Source organism: Chrysemys picta, chromosome 4, assembly GCF_011386835.1.
Source record: "Chrysemys picta bellii isolate R12L10 chromosome 4, ASM1138683v2, whole genome shotgun sequence".
In the NCBI taxonomy this organism is placed as follows: Eukaryota; Metazoa; Chordata; order Testudines; family Emydidae; genus Chrysemys; species Chrysemys picta.
In genome coordinates this window covers 65,132,334-65,153,325 of record NC_088794.1, presented here as the reverse complement: position 1 = coordinate 65,153,325, position 20,992 = coordinate 65,132,334, and the positions used below count along the sequence as shown (strand labels likewise).

General features: G+C 40.0%; 2 protein-coding genes across 2 annotated transcripts in view; one reads left to right on the top strand and one right to left on the bottom strand.

Annotated features, from left to right (window-relative positions):
• The window catches only part of DCDC1 (doublecortin domain containing 1), a 414,547-nt gene that overhangs the window by 330,070 nt on the left and 63,485 nt on the right, over positions 1-20,992 (bottom strand). Inside the window, exons 6-7 of the mRNA XM_065592482.1 lie at positions 17,316-17,521; positions 1,387-1,480 (exon numbers count right to left, since the gene is read on the bottom strand). Of these exons, the coding sequence (XP_065448554.1) occupies positions 1,387-1,480; positions 17,316-17,521 (300 nt within the window). The remainder of the gene's footprint in view (positions 1-1,386; positions 1,481-17,315; positions 17,522-20,992) is intronic.
• LOC135983074 (uncharacterized) lies at positions 4,787-7,387 on the top strand. Its single transcript, XM_065592480.1, has 2 exons — positions 4,787-4,922; positions 5,102-7,387. Exon 2 carries the CDS (start codon positions 5,152-5,154, stop codon positions 7,252-7,254), a length of 2,103 nt encoding a protein of 700 aa, XP_065448552.1. The 5' UTR covers positions 4,787-4,922; positions 5,102-5,151; the 3' UTR covers positions 7,255-7,387.

The following is a 20,992-nucleotide window of genomic DNA, read 5'->3' as shown; positions in this document are numbered from 1 at the left end:
GCAACTTTGTAGTTAGAGCAGGAGTTGTGTAGTTAGACTGCATGAGGTATAGACTGCCTGGCTGATGCCAGGAACCCCTAAGGGTACACAGAAGAAACGATTTCCTATCACTCCATTTTAATGCTGTCAAATTAACAGCTAATAACACGTGAGAATCACTGAGGTTCTAATCTATAAAAGTGGCTCTGTAAATATTCTCATCAGTTATATATTTATTATTTCTCACTTCCATATCAAACGTACTTAGTTTACTATTAAAAATATGGTTTTCCTAACTGCTAGTCCTGCAATCCCAGCTTGGAATATGAAGACAAATTGAGCTCTTTCTGGCTTATAAATAATCAGCTTTTCAAGCATCACTTTTAAAAACTGTAACTTTCACATTCTCTTACTGTGTTTTTGTTTATAATTGATATATTATTTATATAGGGCTCAATCTTGAACCCTCCTGAGTGGCCATGCAAAGGAATTAGGGGGCATAAAGAAACAGGGGAAACTGTTGGGGTAACATTGACCGCCACCTACACACCAATCTGAGCATTAGAGCCAGTCCAGTGTTACCAGCTCTTGTGATTTTATTGTGAGCAATTGCAGGCAATTTACTGCAGGCAATAAATTTGTTGCAAGCAATATTTGGAATTTTTCTTAAAATCCAGCTGCTGGAGTCATGTGATTACATAAGAATCTCAGCTTTCTTACAAAAAAAAAAAAAACGTTACAGCCTTTCTGAATGCAGAGAAAAACTTGAGAATATAAATCCTAAAGACCCAGAAATTAGAAGGCAAATAAAAAAATCCAAATTTATTTTTAAAAATCTCATTATTTTCAAGCCAATCTCAAGTTTTTGGGGATCTAATTATGATTTTTAAGTATTTGAGGCAATGCTGACATAGACAACTAGTGCATACGACTTACTTCTTCCAGGAGCTGGAGGAAAGCAGGAACCAGTTTATGGCTCTGGCTAGATTGTAAAACTGCACTTCAGCACACAGTGCTGTAGGTATTAGTAACACTTTACAAATATATAGTTTAGAACAGTTTCTGGCCTAGGAATTTACAATACCAAAAAAACAAAAAACATAAAAGGAGCAAAGGCATTAGTAGACAGAATCATTCTCTGTCAATAACGGAAGGGTAAAATAAATTAGATACAACAGCAAATAAATTCTGAAAACAAAATACTAAAGATCATGAAGATCATGGCAATGGTTGTGTCAATGTATTTATTTTCTAGAGTATTTTCAATTTGTAGTGCAATTCCATGCACTTGTCTATATTAGAGATAAAAATGTTGGTTAATTCCAGCCACCGCTATTTCTCTCTGAATTCTTTGCATTAGTAAATAATCTCCAAACACTTATGTGTTTTGCATACATTTCTACTTACCACTGATGAGATCTTCAATTTTTGCTCCATGAATGTTGTACAGATGCTTTGCTGGTGAAGTAAGATTCATTCTTATTGTGCAAGCATCTAAAAACTTCACAAAAACAAAACTGTCTCACTAAAGATGTTTCAAGACTAAATCCTATTTAATGCAATAAAAAACTGCAGATCCAGTCTTAATCACTTACAAACCTCATACTTATATGAATTAAATAAAAGCCTGAACACAGTGGTAAACTCATGGTATAAAGTTGTTGGATCTTTGATTCTTTCACCGACCTAGACACATGGACAGGCTAAGTACACATTACTTAGTACTAACTCTAAATCCAGTAGAATGCAAATTTACAACAAGAAAGAAACTGAACATTCCATATTGTTTCTCGGAAAATCCAATTCTATCGAAGCAGGAAAAAAGACAAAATCATCAAAAAAAACTAGTGTCATAAATAATTTTCACAAAATGTGAAATAAGATGAAATACTGAAAAATAACAAAAAGGTATACTTTTAAATAGATATTGGATAGGACTGTCAACTATAGCAATCATTACAATTGTTTTAAAGGACAACGTAATTAGGGTTGGAGATTTGTCATAGCATTTTTTATCAAAAATCATAAAGCAGTCATGGTAAATTTAGTAGAAGTCATGAGTTACAAGATTTACGGTGACCTTTCCATGATTTATGATAAAAAAAATGCTGTGACAAATGAAATTCAACTATTCCTCATAGCCCAGCATCCTTCTCCACTGCTGCCTCCTCCTCATTCCTCCTCATTCCGGCACTGCAACCATAAGTAATAGCCTAGTGAGGAGGAGAGGCCTTGGAGGGGAGAAGGGAGCTGGAGAGCAAACCCAACCCACTCTCACCCTGCAGCAGTGACTCGTGTCCTGAGGGGCTGGGCCTGGCTCCTGGCTTCCTGCTTGCCTTGCACTCACTCCCACAGCAGCAGCTTCTACCGCTATTCTGGGAGTTGCAACCTGGCACACAAGGTTTGGCTCAGGCCAAACCCAAGCAGCACGCTATCCCACACACCAGGTTACAATGCCACTCGCTGAAATTTGGCCTGGCCACCAGCCTGTCATGATAGAAGGGTGGCTGAGCCAAACCTGAGCAGTGCTGTGAATCTGTGCATCAGGTTGCAATGCTGGGCTCAGTCCCACAGGACAGAAGCCACAGCTGCAGGATGAGTTTTTAAACTCATACAGACACAAAAGTCACCGACAAACAGGAAAATGATCATGTCCATGACATTCTTCCTTATGATGACAAACCTGCAGTCCTGGGATAATATATAATTAAGATACTACTGTTCATAGGAAAACCTAAGGGCTTGATCCTCAGCTGTTTCATCTCCCCCAATCCTGAAGGCAGCCCCTATTGTCGATTGCTCTAACTTATGTGGGTGACAACTCTCCTGGCCCTCATGTCCTCAACCCAACTCAAAACTCCCCCTACATGGAAGGGAAAGCATATGGCATAAAGCTGACTATGCAGGCTTTACAGCACCAGAAATTCCCCCTTTTGTCAAGGGAATCACCAGTTGCTCCTTTATGACAGCTGTAAGTCACCTTTACATCATTCCAGTGGTGCAAAGGAAACTTAACCTGGACTGAGGATCTGGCCCTAAATATTTTGTCTTTCATAAAAAACAATTTGTGATATCATCATCAATCATTTGTATTACATGAGGGCCAGGAGGCCCCAAAGGAGACTGGGGCCTCTTTGAGTATGTCTACACTGCAATTAAAAACCTGTGGTTGGCCCATGGCAGCTGTCTCAGGCTCGGGCTCCAGGACTGACAAATCGCTGTGTAGACATTTGGGCTCAGGCTGGAGCCCGAGATCTGGGACCCCGTGAGAGTTAAGGATCCCAGAGCATGGGCTCAGGCCTGTGCCTAACGTCTACACTGCAATTTTTAGCCCTGCAGCGCGAGCCCCACAAGCCCGAGTCAGCTGACCTGGACCAGCCATGGTGCTTTTATCCCCGTGTAGACATACTGTCAGTGGTAGGTGCAGTACATACACACATTACAAGACATTCTTCCACAAAGAGCTCACAATTTCAGTAAACAAGACAAAGAGTGCAAGGAAATGTTATCATTCCTTTGTTAACTAAGCTACACAAAAGGTATTTGCCCTGTGTAAAAGCGTTGGGTGTGTAGGCAGAGATCTTGGGTCACACTAGAGGTAAAACACAATGTGGCAATATCTTAAGAAGACTGAAGTGACTGAAGCAAATGGCTCCCTTTTGGTGATGGAAGGGTTTTGACACACCAGCAGAGGTGAAGACACTCCTGTGGTATTTGCTGCTGAAGGGAAGTCGTAGGGGCTGGCCTGCCTCTAATACTTTCTAAAATCATAATTCAAAGCTGTCAATATATATTAAACTCTAGAAATGTTAACCATTGTTTTATTTCATCTCCCATCCATAACTGAACAGACAAAGAGGTTGTTTTTGTGTGTGTGACTGCAGTACAACCTCTACTATCCAAATGCTTTGGAAGACTCTGGGGAAGTTTGGACAATTAGGTTGCACATAATCACGAATATTTTAAATGCAAACAAATACAGATTAAGGGACCCTGTTTCAGAAAAAAGACAGTTTTGGAAAATCAAAGCTGTACTATAACATTTCCCCTATTCGTTTGTGTATACTTCTATGTGATTAATATTCAGTGATTCCTTCCATTTCTTTGTAGTTTTTGTATATATTGGAAACAAATTGATAATGTTAAAAGAAAAGTGAACAAGATAAAAATATAGCAGCAGTCTGGCTCATGTAAAATACCTATGACATTTTCAGAGTAACAGCCGTGTTAGTCTGTATCCGCAAAAAGAAGAACAGGAATACTTGTGGCACCTTAGAGACTAACAAATTTATTAGAGCATAAGCTTTCGTGGACTACAGCCCACTTCTTCGGATGCATATAGAATGGAACATATATTGAGGAGATATATATACACACATACAGAGAGCATAAACAGGTGGGAGTTGTCTTACCAACTCTGAGAGGCCAATTAATTAAGAGAAAAAAAACTTTTGAAGTGGTAATCAAGCTAGCCCAGTACAGACAGTTTGATAATAAGTGTGAGAGTACTTACAAGGGGAGATAGAGTCAATGTTTGTAATGGCTCAGCCATTCCCAGTCCTTATTCAAACCGGAGTTGATTGTGTCTAGTTTGCATATCAATTCTAGCTCAGCAGTCTCTCTTTGGAGTCTGTTTTTGAAGTTTTTCTGTTTTAATATAGCCACCCGCAGGTCTGTCACTGAATGACCAGACAGGTTAAAGTGTTCTCCCACTGGTTTTTGAGTATTTTGATTCCTGATGTCAGATTTGTGTCCATTAATTCTTTTGCGTAGAGACTGTCCGGTTTGGCCAATGTACATGGCAGAGGGGCATTGCTGGCACATGATGGCATATATCACATTGGTAGATGTGCAGGTGAACGAGCCCCTGATGGTATGGCTGATGTGATTAGGTCCTATGATGATGTCACTTGAATAGATATGTGGACAGAGTTGGCATCGGGGTTTGTTACAAGGATAGGTTCCTGGGTTAGTGGTTTTGTTCAGTGATGTGTGGTTGCTGGTGAGTATTTGCTTTAGGTTGGGGGGTTGTCTGTAAGCGAGGACAGGTCTGTCTCCCAAGATCTGTGAGAGTAAAGGATCATCTTTCAGGATAGGTTGTAGATCTCTGATCTTAGCCCAGCAGAAGAGTCTGTCCTATCTCGGGGCCTCTCCTTTTGTCCCTCCAGACCCATGAATATGATACAGTTCTGCGGTGACCTAGAATCCTACTTTCGACGTCTCCGACTCAAAGAATATTTCCAACATACCTCTGAACAGCATACTAACCCACAGAATCCTCCCTACCAGCACTACAGAAAAAAGGATTCTGCATGGACTCCTCCGGACGGTCGAAACAACAGACTGGATTTCTACATAGATTGCTTCCGTCGACGTGCAAAGGCTGAAATTGTGGAAAAGCAACATCACTTGCCACATAACCTCAGCCATGCTGAACACAACGCCATCTACAGCCTCAGAAACAACCCTGACATCATAATCAAAAAGGCTGACAAAGGAGGTGCTGTCGTCATCATGAATAAATTGGAATATGACCAGGAGGCTGCTAGACAGCTCTCTAACACCACATTCTACAGGCCATTATCCTCTGATCCCACTGAGGATTACCTAAAGAAACTACACCATCTGCTAAAAAAACTCCCTGACAAAGCACAGGAACAAATCCGTACAGACACATGCCTAGAACCCCAACCAGGGGTATTCTATTTGCTACCCAAGATCCATAAACCTGGATATCCTGGACGCCCCATCATCTCAGGCATTGGCACCCTAACATCAGGCTTGTCTGGTTATGTAGACTCTGTCCTCAGACCCTACGCTACCAGCACTCCCAGCTATCTTCGAGACACCACTGACTTCCTGAGGAAACTACAATCCATCGGTGATCTTCCAGAAAACACCATCCTGGCCACTATGGACGTAGAAGCCCTCTACACCAATATTCCACACAAAGATGGACTACAAGCTATCAAGAACAGTATCCCTGATAATGTCACAGCTAACCTGGTGGCTGAACTTTGTGATTTTGTCCTCACCCACAACTATTTCACATTTGGGGACAATATATACCTTCAAGTCAGCGGCACTGCTATGGGTACCCGCATGGCCCCACAATATGCCAACATTTTTATGGCTGACTTAGAACAACGCTTCCTTAGCTCTCGTCCCCTAACGCCCCTACTCTACTTGCGCTACATTGATGACATCTTCATCATCTGGACCCATGGAAAAGAAGCCCTTGAGGAATTTCACCATGATTTCAATAATTTCCATCCCACCATCAACCTCAGCCTAGATCAATCCACACAAGCGGTCCATTTCCTGGACACTACTGTGCTAATAAGCGATGGTCACATCAATACCACCCTATACCGGAAACCTACTGACCGCTACACTTACCTACATGCCTCCAGCTTCCATCCAGGACACACCACACGATCCATTGTCTACAGCCAAGCTCCAAGATATAACCGCATTTGCTCCAATCCCTCGGATAGAGACAAGCACCTACAAGATCTCTATCAAGCATTCTTAAAACTACAATACCCACCTGCTGAAGTGAAAAAACAGATTGACAGAGCCAGACGAGTACCCAGAAGTCACCTCCTACAAGACAGGCCCAACAAAGAAAATAACAGAACACCACTAGCTGTCACCTTCAGCCCCCAACTAAAACCTCTCCAGCGCATCATCAGAGATCTACAACCTATCCTGAAAGATGATCCTTTACTCTCACAGATCTTGGGAGACAGACCTGTCCTCGCTTACAGACAACCCCCCAACCTAAAGCAAATACTCACCAGCAACCACACATCACTGAACAAAACCACTAACCCAGGAACCTATCCTTGTAACAAACCCCGATGCCAACTCTGTCCACATATCTATTCAAGTGACATCATCATAGGACCTAATCACATCAGCCATACCATCAGGGGCTCGTTCACCTGCACATCTACCAATGTGATATATGCCATCATGTGCCAGCAATGCCCCTCTGCCATGTACATTGGCCAAACCGGACAGTCTCTACGCAAAAGAATTAATGGACACAAATCTGACATCAGGAATCAAAATACTCAAAAACCAGTGGGAGAACACTTTAACCTGTCTGGTCATTCAGTGACAGACCTGCGGGTGGCTATATTAAAACAGAAAAACTTCAAAAACAGACTCCAAAGAGAGACTGCTGAGCTAGAATTGATATGCAAACTAGACACAATCAACTCCGGTTTGAATAAGGACTGGGAATGGCTGAGCCATTACAAACATTGACTCTATCTCCCCTTGTAAGTACTCTCACACTTATTATCAAACTGTCTGTACTGGGCTAGCTTGATTACCACTTCAAAAGTTTTTTTTCTCTTAATTAATTGGCCTCTCAGAGTTGGTAAGACAACTCCCACCTGTTTATGCTCTCTGTATGTGTGTATATATATCTCCTCAATATATGTTCCATTCTATATGCATCCGAAGAAGTGGGCTGTAGTCCACGAAAGCTTATGCTCTAATAAATTTGTTAGTCTCTAAGGTGCCACAAGTATTCCTGTTCTTCTTTTTATGACATTTTCAACATCCTGTTATAATTTCAAACTGAAGCAATGGGATATTGTGACAGGATGTACCAGACCTTCTCTGCCTCCCATCGGAGGCATTGCTACACTGACAAACCTACCCAAGGAAAAGCATCGCCTAGGAAAGATGGATAGTGAATTTAGATGTCCAAGCACTGCCTACAGAAGCCTCGTACTGTCAGAACCAACAAGACTAGGGCTAAAGTAATCCTTGCATGCATAAACATGGGAAACTTGACTAGGAGGAGAGAGGTTATATTACCTCTCTATTTGGCAATAGTCTGACCACCGCTGGAATACTGTGTCCAGTTCTGGTGTCCACAAATCAAGAAGGATGCTTATAAAGCGGAATGGGTTCATAGAAGAGCCATGAGAATGATTAAAGAAGTGAAAAACATGCCTTATAGTGATTGAGTTTCTTAAGTCTATCTATTTAGCTTAACAAAAGGAAGCTTGAGGGGTGACTTGATCACACTCTGTAAGTACCTACATGGGGAACAAATATTTGATAATGGACTCCTCAGTCTAGAAGGCAAAAAGTATAACAAAATCCAATGGCTGGAAATGGAAGCTAGCCAAATTCAGAATGGAAATAATGTGTATATTTTTAACAGTGAGGATATAATTGGAACATTTGAATAATTTTAACATTGGAATAATTTACTCAGGCTTGTGATGGACTGGCAATTTTTAAAATCAAGATTGGATTTTTTTAAAAGATATATTCAGTCCAAAAAGTAATTATTCTGGGGAAGTTCTATAGCCTGTGTTATATAGGAGGTCAGACTAGATTATCACAGTGGTCCACTCTGGCCTTGCAATCTATGATCCTCCAGTGGATATAGGGGCTGGGAAGAGGCAGTGGCTACTCAGACCCCACTAAGGTAAGATAAGATAAGAAGGCTTGTCTGCTTCTTCTGAGAGAGAGTGCTGAGTGAACCTGAAACAGGAGAAATGATCCCTGGCTCTAACCCAAAACACCCAGACCCAGGTTGGAGCCTAACAATCAGACTGCAGCTTCAGAAATAGTTTGTGACAAACTGTTTATTTCGTTGTGGAGTTTAAAAGGACTAGAAGAGATTCACTGCACAAGACACCTTGCTCATGATGAGTTCTGAAAGATATACAATGGCAACCTCTTATCCTTGAACCTTCAGATAAAAGCCTTCCTTTGTCCTAAAAACAAAAATCATGTGCAATTAAGAGTTTCATGTGTTTCAGGAATGGTTCTTGGAATCAGCAGCTTCATCATCATGTATGTGGCTTTTTATGGATACCGACATGGATTCCAAGAAGAAAGTCTATAATCAGCTAGAAAGATTTTTATTAAACCAGATTCTGCTTTGTGAAGAAGACCAATTCTTAGATTTATTTTCATTTTGTTTTTTTCTTGTGACCTCTACAGTGCCCTCTCATGGCCCATCACATCACAACTTGCCCAGCCTTGGCTTGCCACTGGTAGTTTGCTGCCTCTTGAGTGGTAGTGGCGCTTTAGCCCTCTGGCCAAGTCCTACCCCTTCTGAAGTATTACAACCCAAATGAAATTAGAAACAAAAAAACAGGATTGTCCAATGAACTTCTATAGGACCCAACCATTTTATTCAGGTCTTCTCTTCAACAGTCCATACGTCAGCCAGTTACCTACAGTTGGGTCACCCCTTAGAGCAGGAGGACCATCCAACCACCAAGCTAGCTTATCTCTGGGCTTCAGCCAGACTTCTCTCACATCAGGAGAAGCAGCATTCTGCTGTTTTTCCTAGGTAGCCTTGGACTGGGCTAGATCTTCTCCTTTTAGCTCTCTATCCATGTCTGACATCTGCTGCAGGTATAGAAAGAAGGGATAAATTGGATCCACAGGCTTTCATTAACCCTCTCATTGCCAGTGTGGGGCCTATCTGCCTAACATGTCCTTATTGGTTCCAAAAATCACAGCATCTAAACCAGGGAAGGCAATCTATGGCATGCATGCCAAAGGTGGCACGCAAGCTGATTTTCAGTGGCACTCACACTGCCCGGGTCCTGGCCACCGGTCCAGGGGGCTCTGCATTTTTATTTAATTTTAAATGAAGCTTCTTAAACATTTTTAAAACCTTATTTACTTTACATACAACAATAGTTTAGTTATATATTATAGACTTATAGAAAGAGACTTTCTAAAAACGTTAAAATTTATTACTGGCACGCAAAACCTTAAATTAAAATTAGAGTGAATAAATGACAACTCGGCACACCACTTCTGAAAGGTCGCTGACCCCGATCTAAACCATTACTAGAATGCTCCAGATTTGTTTGACCTAAAGATCAGAGAACTGAATATTATTAAAAATGTCTCCAAATTTTTCTCATTTCAGAAACTTTTCTGAACGTTGCCTGAAAGTGTGGTAGGCTAATCAAGGCATTTAGTATCAACAAGATCTTGACTGTCTGAATCTTGTAGCCTGCCTACAAAATAGTAGCTGTTGACAGATGGAAACTGTGCTTTTCTTTGAAATGTGTAACCTAAAAGAGTTCTCATGGAGCTCCTGGTCTTCAGGATACCAGCTGCTACTACAGCAAAGATCTTGGCTGTCATAAATCTTGTTCATCTTTGTTTAATGCTAGATGGGTTCTACCAATGGCCTTGGCCCTCTCCAAGGATTTTGTGCTCCTCCAGCAATGCACAGAGAGCAAAAAAGGCATGTTCAGAATTCCTGGGCAGTCCTGGGCCCAACTGCTCACAGGATTAGAGGAAAAAAAGGTGAAGTAACACTATTTGTGGCAGTGTCTTCAGACCTATCAATTCAGCCCCCTTCCTTTAGGTCCTGTACCAAGCATATCTTGGCTTGACCTAAGGATCTATTCCAATGTATTTCAAGTGTCCTGGATTTGTAAGAATGGTATTTATAAGCCTATTAATCAAACAAGGCCTAAAAGTTTGGTTCTTTTAAATACCATTATAACTGAGGAGGCTCACACACTATTGGTTCTGCATGCAAGGTCAGATCCTAAACTATACTTACTCTGCATATCTGCATTTTCCTGCTGTTTTCTAGTCATTTATCATAGCTTTTAGAGAGATCCCATCCATGATTTGTATATCATGCTGGAACACATTTATCATACCCAAATTCCCAAGCCCTGTTGAAATACAGTGGTATTTCTCCAAGCAACTGAGCCAACATCATGCGTTCAGAAGACAATTCTATGGAATTGCTCTCCCTCACTATGTCAGAAACCAGCTATTTTTAACTTTACAAATAGTATAAATGGCAAAAAATAAATTTATAGTATTAAAAATCTTTAAGATTTAATAATGTAAGGTGTTGAGCATCATATGGGTAAGACAATTCATTTAGAAATATGCAATCTTTTGTAGTGTTCTTTTAAATATTATTAGTATGCAACACATGCTTTATTAAGAATGCATGTTTTAATACCCAGTGTTCCTTTTTTTTCTATCTGTACAGTAACCATAGTACTTAAGCATATGAACTATCTATAGTTGTTCTGGAGTTGTGCAATAGTGTACAGTGAATGCAAATTTAATGTACACTAAAAAGGTGAATCACTCTAGTAATTGTGTGAATAAGCTGAAACGGTCACTGAAATGATGCCAGTGAAATTACCTGTCATTCTCTGAAAGAAAATAGCATACAAGTTACTTTAAAGATGACAGAAATGGCAATACTTTGACCAGGTGAAATTCACTGTTCATGGAACTGTTGAAAAGAAACAAGAAGAGGAAATATTGAAGACATTATTCATCTATCATGCCCATTCAGGTCATCCAGGTGATGTTCCTTTTTCAAAGTGCTCCCATATAGAAAACCAGGGCTTGAAACAATGAAGTTTTTTTTTTCTACCACTGTGGTAAATTGTAAAAAAAAATGTGTCCAGTTATATTAGTTCCATGTTTAACTATAACAGTAAGCTACATGTCTTGCTCCAAGAGCAGAAACATTCTGCAACTGTCATCTTGCACCAGACTTGTGTATGTCTATGTCTACACTTCGAGCTTGAAGGTATAATTTCCAGCTCTAGGAGACATACCCATGGTAGCACTGATCAAGTTCGCGTGCTAAAAATAGTGTAGCCATGGCAGCGCGAGTGACAGGTCTATTTTTACCATACTAATGATTAGAGCTAGCATGGGTGTGTCTCCTCAAACTAGAAATTATACCTATGAGCTCAGAATGTAAAATACCCTTAGAAGCATATGTTTCTCTGCCAAATACAATGAAATGGAAGAAATAACGAAAACACATTATCCACAAAGCTTTGTATTTCCTTGCTTTTTCTTTCCTTCTTTCATTCCCCAGTGCAAGTTAGAGTAGCTTCAAGATTGCTGTAACATGGACTGGAAGATAACAGTTGAGAAGGGGCTGCACCACCAGCCAGGATTGCCAAAGTACATTGTACTCCAAACTCCTTAGCTGCTGCCTAAGGCAGGTTTAAGTTTGGAGAGATGTAGAGGGGATTTAGTAGTTGAGTATCTAGTCTATATTTAAAAAATGCCTTCCAGGGATTTCATCCTAAATTTGGTAAACAGAATTATGTGTTTGTATAAGTCATTGAAGTCACAGAAACATCTTATATATTCTTTAGTTAAGACCTCATAGAAGCTACTGAGCTTTGAATTTCCAGAAAGCTGCCCTTTGGTAAGAAAACTGTTGCAAACTTGTCCAGCATATGTCCTATAACAGGGGTTCTCAAACTGGGGGTCACGAGGTTATTACATGGGGGGTCGTGAGCTGTCAGCCACCACCCCAACCCCGCTTTACCGCCAGCATTTATAATAGTGCTAAATATGAAAAAAAGTATTTTTAATTTATGGGGCGGGGAGTCACAGAGGCTTGCTGTGTGAAAGGGGTCACCAATACAAAAGTTTGAGAACCACTGTCCTATAAATGCTAATCTGAGTTGGACTGCATACAGATTCAGGGCCACCAGTTTTTGAATGGAGTAGCACTCACAGCTGGCCACACCACAGCAGAAGCTAAAAAAAGGAGATAATATCAGAGGCACATGGCCCACATGGGACCAATGTAGTGCTTCTTGCATCCAACAGCACACTTGGAACTGAAGTATTCTGCATGAAAGCATCTCTTGAAGTGACCTCTAGAATTGCACTCTTTCTCACCAGGGGCCCATATCAGTACTTCTACATAGCTGAGCACTTTGAATCATTTTGCTGCTGTTGCTTCTAGAGGAGTCCAAGGCTCTGAAGTTCCTGCCTCTTTGAAAACAGCTTTGTCTGTTTACATTCCACAAGGCAGATGCCTGAACCAAAGTGTTCAGATCCAATAGATGTGAAGACAGTTTGAATTTAGAACAATGGGGGGGAGGGGGATGCAGTAATTAGAGTTATGAATGTAACATATTTTCAGCTACCTAGATTAAAGTTCCCTTTTTGCTATTTGTCAGTTTTGTCTTGCATATTATAAATGAGAATTATGTCAATGATGTCTTGCAAGAATAGTCTTCCAACGACAATCACATGGGATCAATTTATCCTTGTGAAAAATAAATCAAGTTGAAAATTTGCTATTTACCTCAAGCATCAGCAAATCAGAGATATAATATATCATAACACAGTCTCTAAAGGTTTTTTAAGTGAAGAGGGAAGATAAATATAACACTTTTTAATCAAAGATTAACCAAAGTAAATATAAAAGCTTCTCTGACAGATTTAATCCTTTTGCTACTCACTTTCCCCCTCCCCCACCCTTAATAACCATTTTATTCCTGTGTTTTCAATGGAGCTTGAAATAAACATGGCTCTTATGCTTCAGCATCATAGAATGGTATCAGCATAGTCTGAACTGAATTGTTAACCTGTATTCTCTTTGTTAGGTCTAGTCCAGTGGTCAAAATTCTTTTTGATCTAGGTCCTACCCACACATTGTTTGTTTTTAAAATTTGGCTGGACAAACAACAAAACAGATGCATTTTACCAAGAAGACAATCCTTCAGTTATTATGAATTTTTAGGTCCAAACTCTAACCTCTTAAAGAGTGCTGATTTACTTTCCAGGGGATTTTGCTACCTAGATGAATCTCAAATAGGCAACAGTGAACGTTGAAAGTCATATTGTAACAGATGACTATAATTGGTAAAACTGGTTGTAAATTCCAGCACCAGCTACTTTTATAGGATAATTATGAACTTTAGATTGCAAGTTCTTTAAGACAGGGTATGACTATTTTATTATATGTCCGTACCGTGCTTAGCACAATAGGATACTGATTAGAATATGTAGGTGTTACTATAATACACCATAATAAATAAATAATAATAATAATAGAGTACTTTCCAGAAGAATTGTGAGGTCAGAATGATCTCTAGCCACTTGACAAGCCACTAATCACATTCCTGTCCTCAACTTTTTATGCTGAACTTCAGAATATCCTCTTTTTAGATTCTTAAATGACCTCTTCACAAAATGACCAAATCACACAATTTGAACAATTATGAGGAATTGAGAAGAGAGAACATCTCCCAAGTACACCCTGGCCTTTTGTAGCATTCAGCACTTGAAGACAGAGGTAAAGTCGCTATTTAATAATGGTGACATTTCCTTATTCTTGATATATATTCTCTGTTATTGCTGAAGGGGCTGAATTATTATTTTTCTATTGCAAATAGAAGTCATTATATAAAAACCTAAGAGATGAATTAATAGATATTATATAAATATTTGAAAAAATACTTATTGATAACTTAGATGTTTTCTGCATTTTGCAGCTTGTTATGTGTTTAATATTTTTTCTTTCCTTTTGCTAATTTTCCAAGTATCCTTATTTCTGGTTTGTTTTAATTTTGAAATGTATCTCGATAGGCTGTTTATCTCATTGGTCCTGTTCAGAGGGAAGATAAGAGGAAAAAAAACAGTAAATCCCTGAATGAGTTAAAAATGCCTACTTGGCATGCCCGATCAGTAGATTTGCTGTTATAAGGTAGCAGTGCCTCCAAGGAGGTCCACATAATGGATAAATGAAAATGGGAGGATTTTGCACAATCTGATGAATCTGGCTTGTGGACAGTTGAGATACAGCCAATAGTAGTGACATTTCCCCCTCATTCCTTATTGATAAGCATCTATCAGATTAGAAAAGAGATGGTCACTACTGGCGTCATGGTTGAGGAGCAAGATGGAGGAAATGTTTTACGTCCCTGGGCAAAGCTGCAGCAGATATCTGATGGGGTCAACCCAATATTTGTGAGGTGGACCCACTTCCCCTGGTGGATGAAGGCTAATGAAAGTCCTACGAGAGGTGGTTACTGACTCATCCATGGGAGCAGGATAGCCTCACGGCTTTAAGTGTGATTATATTCTGAAAAATGACCATGTACTGCAGCACCTTCTTACTCAACAGATTATTCTTGTTGTGTATTTAGTCCTATTTGCTTATTTTAGAGACAGAAGTAAATTTCGATAGCTTTATCACATTAGCCATATAGTGAGCTGGATTCTATTCCTTCTTTTATTTAAACAGAGTTGTACAAACTGGCCTCCCCTGGCCAAGTGTCAAGAAAAGGCAATTTTCAGTTCTGATCAGGGCTCTACAGGACTCCCACCAATAGACTTTTGCCTGCTGTGCTCTTTGTGAAGGAGAGGATGCAGAGGATGGTTATTTTCACCTAAAGGTGTCTTCTACAAGGTGCTGTTCCAGTCTATCCCCCCATGTTGTGCAACAAGCATATGAAGTCACTGTAGGAGATCTTCAGGAGATAAAGGTATGGACCTATCGTTTGAATAGTGTCCCCAGTATTATTATTAGGCTTTTCTATGGTGATTACCACTATGTTATCTGAATTTGTCCTCATAACATCCTGTAAAGTAGACTAGTATCATCATTTCCATTTTACAGATGGAGAATAGTAGCACAAAGAGATTGTGTCTTGCCCAATGTCACAGAAGATGTTTTTGGCAGAGCTGTGAAGAACCAGAGAAATACCGGAATGAGGAAGAAAAGAGGGTGTATTTGGGGGGAAGATAAAATGACAAGAGAAGGAAGGAGAGTGAGGAAGAAAATGAAAGGGAAGGAGACAATCAGAAGAGAAGAGACCAAAAGGCTGAAAATGAAAGACAGAAGAAAAAGCATAAAGTGATGGACAAAAGCAACAGAGACATACTAAATTACATTTTGAAAAATGTATTTAATAGAAAACTGAATGACTATGTTCAAATTAAACAAACAAATATTATGCACATACAGAAGATTGAATTCCCTCAGAAGCTCCTTTCTCCTCTATAACTGTACATAGCGAGACCAAAAATGCCAGGGTGATCTTTTATCCCTGACTCAGAAAGGAGAAATATGCTGTTTAAATTTACCAGAAATATTGTGTGTGGGGAGATATCTTGGTGGGCGGGACAGAAGATTTTATTCACCTATTAGCAAATTACTTATCTTATGAGTTGCGCAAAAGATATTGCTTGGCCTGCTTGCCTGAACATGCTAGTCCAGCCCTGCATGTAGGTCCACAAGCTGCCTCCATTTGCTTGAACCAGTCCTGAACTTTCCAGTCAGAAGGCAGCTTCTCAGAATGATTTTTATGTAAGAAATATAAGTTCAAGGTTTTCTATAATTTCTTTTTGTAAATTAGCATCAGTGCTCATAGTAGTAAAAACTGTAATACATTCCTCAATATGGGAAGATTTTTAGTGCGCCACAATCCATAGAAAGAAGAAAGATGTTTAGTCTCTTTCTCGCTGGGTAATTATATAGTCTTTATGTCTGTAATTTCTTAAGCCTTGTCTACACAAATAACTAGTTAGCAGCAAGTTGGTGTCCGAATCTACCCTGAACTAGCCTGCTGCAGATTGTGTGGATCCTGCACGTTAACAGTTCGTTAATACACTCTGATTGGTCCTATTTCAAAGAGGACTAGATCAAAGCACATTAATGAATTGTGAATGTGCATCAGCAGGGCCCACACAGTTAGTCCAAAGCAGGCTAGTGCATGGAGATTCACACCCCAGCTTGCCACAAAATAAATTTTTATGTAGACAATCCCTAAGTGCCTGAATTTTACACCTTTCCTAGTTTTTATTTTTTAAATGGGACCCGATGGAATTCAAAGGAATTCATAAATCAGAGAGGATGGAATGTCAATGCTCCAGGCATCCAATCCAATGCCCATTGCACACAATGGAAATCTTTCCAGAGACTTCAGTAGGAGGTGAATTGGGCTGTAAGGCTGTGAAAAGATTATATATACCTTTTCAGACTTATTTAAAAGATAACATGGAATAATGATAGAAATCCTGACAGTGTAATTTATCGATACTAACTGTGTCTTTTGAACGCTACCAATATATTTATGGATTTGCCTGATTATTTAAGTATTTGTTGTTATAAGAGCATACATAAAGAGAACACATTAACCCAGAAACTATGAAATTGCCAAGAAAGTCTTTAGTTAAGGAAAAGGATTTTTGCTTCTAGTGTATATTTAGGAGCATGATACTGTATAATTATGCTGTTTTAGTAATTTAAGACAAACTATATTGTACACTTTTTCTAAAATGTTAAATCAAATCTATAATCTAATCAAATAATTATTTGGAATAAAGAATAATTAATATGGAGGAGTGAGTAGGGTGACCAGATAGCAAGTGTAAAAAATCGGGACAGGGGGTGGGGGATAATAGGAGGCTGTTTAAGAAAAAGACCCAAAAATCGGGACTGTCCCTATAAAATCGGGACATCTGGTCATCCTAGGAATGAGGACAATTTTTTTCCAGGAAATTTGGGCTGTTTAATAAACAAAGTTTACCTTTTCAATTTGGTCCTGTGCTGCAATAATCTCATAGCCATCCTGCCCTGAGCAATTCTTAAACACCAAAATCCTGAGTGAGGACTTCTCAATAAGCTTCTTCATGCGGTTGGACAGGACAGGCTTGGTTTTCCTTCTCTTGGCACCAGTAGAAAGAACCAGACCATTCATCGTCCAAGTTACTTTCTTCATTAATGACAGATGGTCTGAAAGAAAAGAGAAAAAAAAAGTAAAGTAAATATTTGACTTCAAAATTAAAAATGGACACATCATGCTCCCCTTTCCCTATTATATTAATAATACACACTGGCCTGTCTTCATTTAGATGCTGGTATTTTCTGAAATACTACCACACTCTTCCCACTAACCATGACATAAGCTGTAGCAAGCTGTCTCCACTGATAGCCTGCATAAATCATCATTCCTGAAGGGAACAGATGTTCAGGGTATGAAAGAGTAATACCACAATTTAGTCATAATTAAAATTCACTCTTAGCATGCTTCTATCACCGATCAGAGAGGAGTATTTAGCTTTTCACCTACAAAAAAATTGTTTCCCATCTCTTCTGCTTCAGGAAAATTAAGCCTGTTCCTTAACTTGTACAATGTTTGAGTTCCACATCTGATATTGAATCCCACAAAGGATGCTATTTTTCCTCCTTAACAGTTGATTTCCTTGAATGCTTAAAAGGATGACCTCTACCTAGTGCCACAGTACAAAATATATTTGCAACTACATGTAAAAGCTTGAACCCTTACTGGAGTTGCCATACAGGAAAGGAAATTGTAGAAAATATGATTAAAACCAGGCCAGTAAACACACTATTTTTGTCAGTAATAGTTTAGTCTCATCTACACATTTTCAAAAATAAAGTTCAGGGACTAAGTCATTTAACTCCCATTGATGTTAATGAGAGCTGCGTTACTAAATCACCACATATCACTTTGAAAATGTAAGGATCACATTGCCATTATTAGTGTTGGATAACATGTTAAGTGAATGCCACTGTTCTTTCTTTCTTTGGAGAGTGGGTTTCAATTCACAAATCTTTAACATCATGCGCATTAGAGTTATTCCATTATGGAATATATAGAGCATGTCAACATGTTTGTTTTCATTAAAATTACAATAATAAATTGGCAGTGCTTCTTGCTGCAATCTGCATTCATTCTAGAAGGACACTTTCCCTTTTTTCCCTCAAGGACATAGCTATTTACAGAGCAGCTGGAAAGATCCTCATTTATTCAGGGGCTCCTTTTCCCAAATAAATATCCTCAGTGGGTATCTGTCTGTAGAAACTCAACTGCTCCAATTCTGTAGTATGGGCCAGATCGTCAGTTTATATGGGGTTGACTCTGTTGACTTCAGTAGAGCTACACTGATTTACAGCCACTGAGGATCGGATTCTATAAAACCATCTAATCTAATGGTGGTCAGTGGGTGGCATTTTGGAATGTTTGTTCTCAGCCTAGAAGTGAATTTCATTTTTTAAAGTCTTTGCACTTCTGAGCAGTTTCTATTTTCTGCCTCCATTAATATCCTCCCTCTCCTTAGGAGGTTCTTTACATTTCTGTCAGAACTCATGAATTTCCTGTTTTTCCCAGTTTTAAAACAGCCATCCTTAAGACACACACAGCAACTTGGGCCTTTTGTTGTTACTGTGAAAACCCATCCAGATTTGGCCAAGTTATGAGCACATGCACATGCTCTGAACTTGTTAGAGGCTTACTGTTATATCTCCCAACACTCCATCTGCTGTGAGTAGGCGCTAGTCCCACAGCACTAGCCCCTTCATGCCAAATGCACTGAGCATGCTCCAGCCCCATGGAGCTTTATAAATGCCAATTACACTCAGACTTTTACAGGGTGGACATAGAGCAAGAATTCCAGATAGGACATAAATGAATCATGAACAGTGGCTCCCATCCCTTCAGCCGAGGGGAAGGTGTGCTGGGTTGGAGGCAGGAGGAGACCTTCCCCTGAAATTCTGTGCACTTCAAAGCCCTTATTATTGAGCAAGACCTCATACTCCTACCTTAGGAGGCAGTCAAGTATCACCCCTCCCTGAAAATGGCAGCCACTTCCCAACCATCCCCTCATGGTCTGAGGTCATTCTGCAGGCACAGCCTCACTTTTCCTCATCTTCAACTCAGGGCCCCTTAAATCAAACTACCAACAAACTCTTTCTGGTTCAGTCAGGCCCTTCCTTGGGGTTTGATCTATTAAAATAACAAAATTATTCCCACATAAAGTTCTCCAATTTCCACCAATTGCATACTCCCACTGAGGATCTCTCATTCTTCCCCCACCTTGAGCTTGTTCTCTGAAGACTCAGGGCTCCCTGCTGGCACCTATTCACTTCCAGCAAATTTTTGTAATCTCTCTTTCACTGAGGAGTCCCTTTTCTCTGCAGCTTCCTTCTCCTCCACACCCAGCTTGCTCTACTCATTAAACCCCAGAGGTGTTTAACTATTTAAACCTCATCCCAGGTGTGGCTCGCAGGGCTAATTGTACATAGTTGGCCAGCTCCAGGCCTCTGGCCCTTAAAGGGGTAGGCCACCCCACATCCCATTTTACAAATGGAGTACGTGAGTACACAGTCTTCCAGAAAAAACAGTAACCATGGTTCTGTGATATGTGTTATCTACATGGATTCCGCTTCTGGTGCACATGAGCCCTGTGCATGAAACGTCAGATTCTTTTGGCTAGCAGTGTCCATTAGTGGCACACCCTGGATACCCTTATGTTCCCTCCACCAGAGGGCAAAAAGGATGGAGCAAGCCCAACTGTCCTTCAGTTCCTTCAGCAATACAGAATTCAGATGGAACAGAACTCTGTAGGACAGCATGCAACTAGCTGATGAGGTGTATCATCAACTTAAATGTCTCCTGTGATATATAAGCTGTTGCTGATGTGGAATCTAACAGAGCCACTGTGAGTGCTATTCTCTGAGTCAGCAACAGTGCTTAACTTTTCTTTGTTGATCTTGAGACTTAGTGTGGTAAAAAGATGTTGGATTAGGTGAATGATACCATTCACCTGCTACAGTGATCTTCCTCAAATGAGCCAATTGTGGAGGAATGGATATACCTAGATCCCTTGTCTCCCTAGGTGAGCTCAGAGCTGCCATGACTACCAAGCACTTGGAGAGTACCCTTGTTGCTGCTGAAAGACCAAAGGATAGAACTCTGTATTGGGACTGGATACTGCCTCTTGGAATCTGAGGTATTGCCTGTGTGACAGCTGTATCAGTATGTAAAATTATATGCCTTGCAGACTGAGATCTGCGAACCAGTCTTTTGGAATTTACCAAAGGGATTATGGAGGCCAGTTTTACCATCCTGAATTTGAAATAGTGGATGAATCTGTTGAATCTCTTCCTTCTTCAGAATTAGAAAATAATGTGAGTAAAAACCCCTTCCTCTGAACTTCAGGGGCACTCCTTCCACTGCTCACAGATTTAGAAGGGAATCCACTTCTTGCTTTAACTGTATCTGGTATGAAGGATATCTGGAGAAGGGAAGGGAAAGGCAATAGGAAAGGACTGAAATTGAATGGAATACCCCACGTTAATAATCGCTAAAACCTAGCAGCTTGAGGTCATTTGATTCCAGGCATCTCAAAAATGCCAATGGGGCTGGAGGGGTGGGTATAGGTCTTCCAAAGATTATTTGGC

Excerpts from the sequence above, each read along its gene's own strand:
- LOC135983074 (XM_065592480.1), top strand. The coding sequence starts at position 5,152 with ATGAATATGATACAGTTCTGCGGTGACCTAGAATCCTACTTTCGACGT.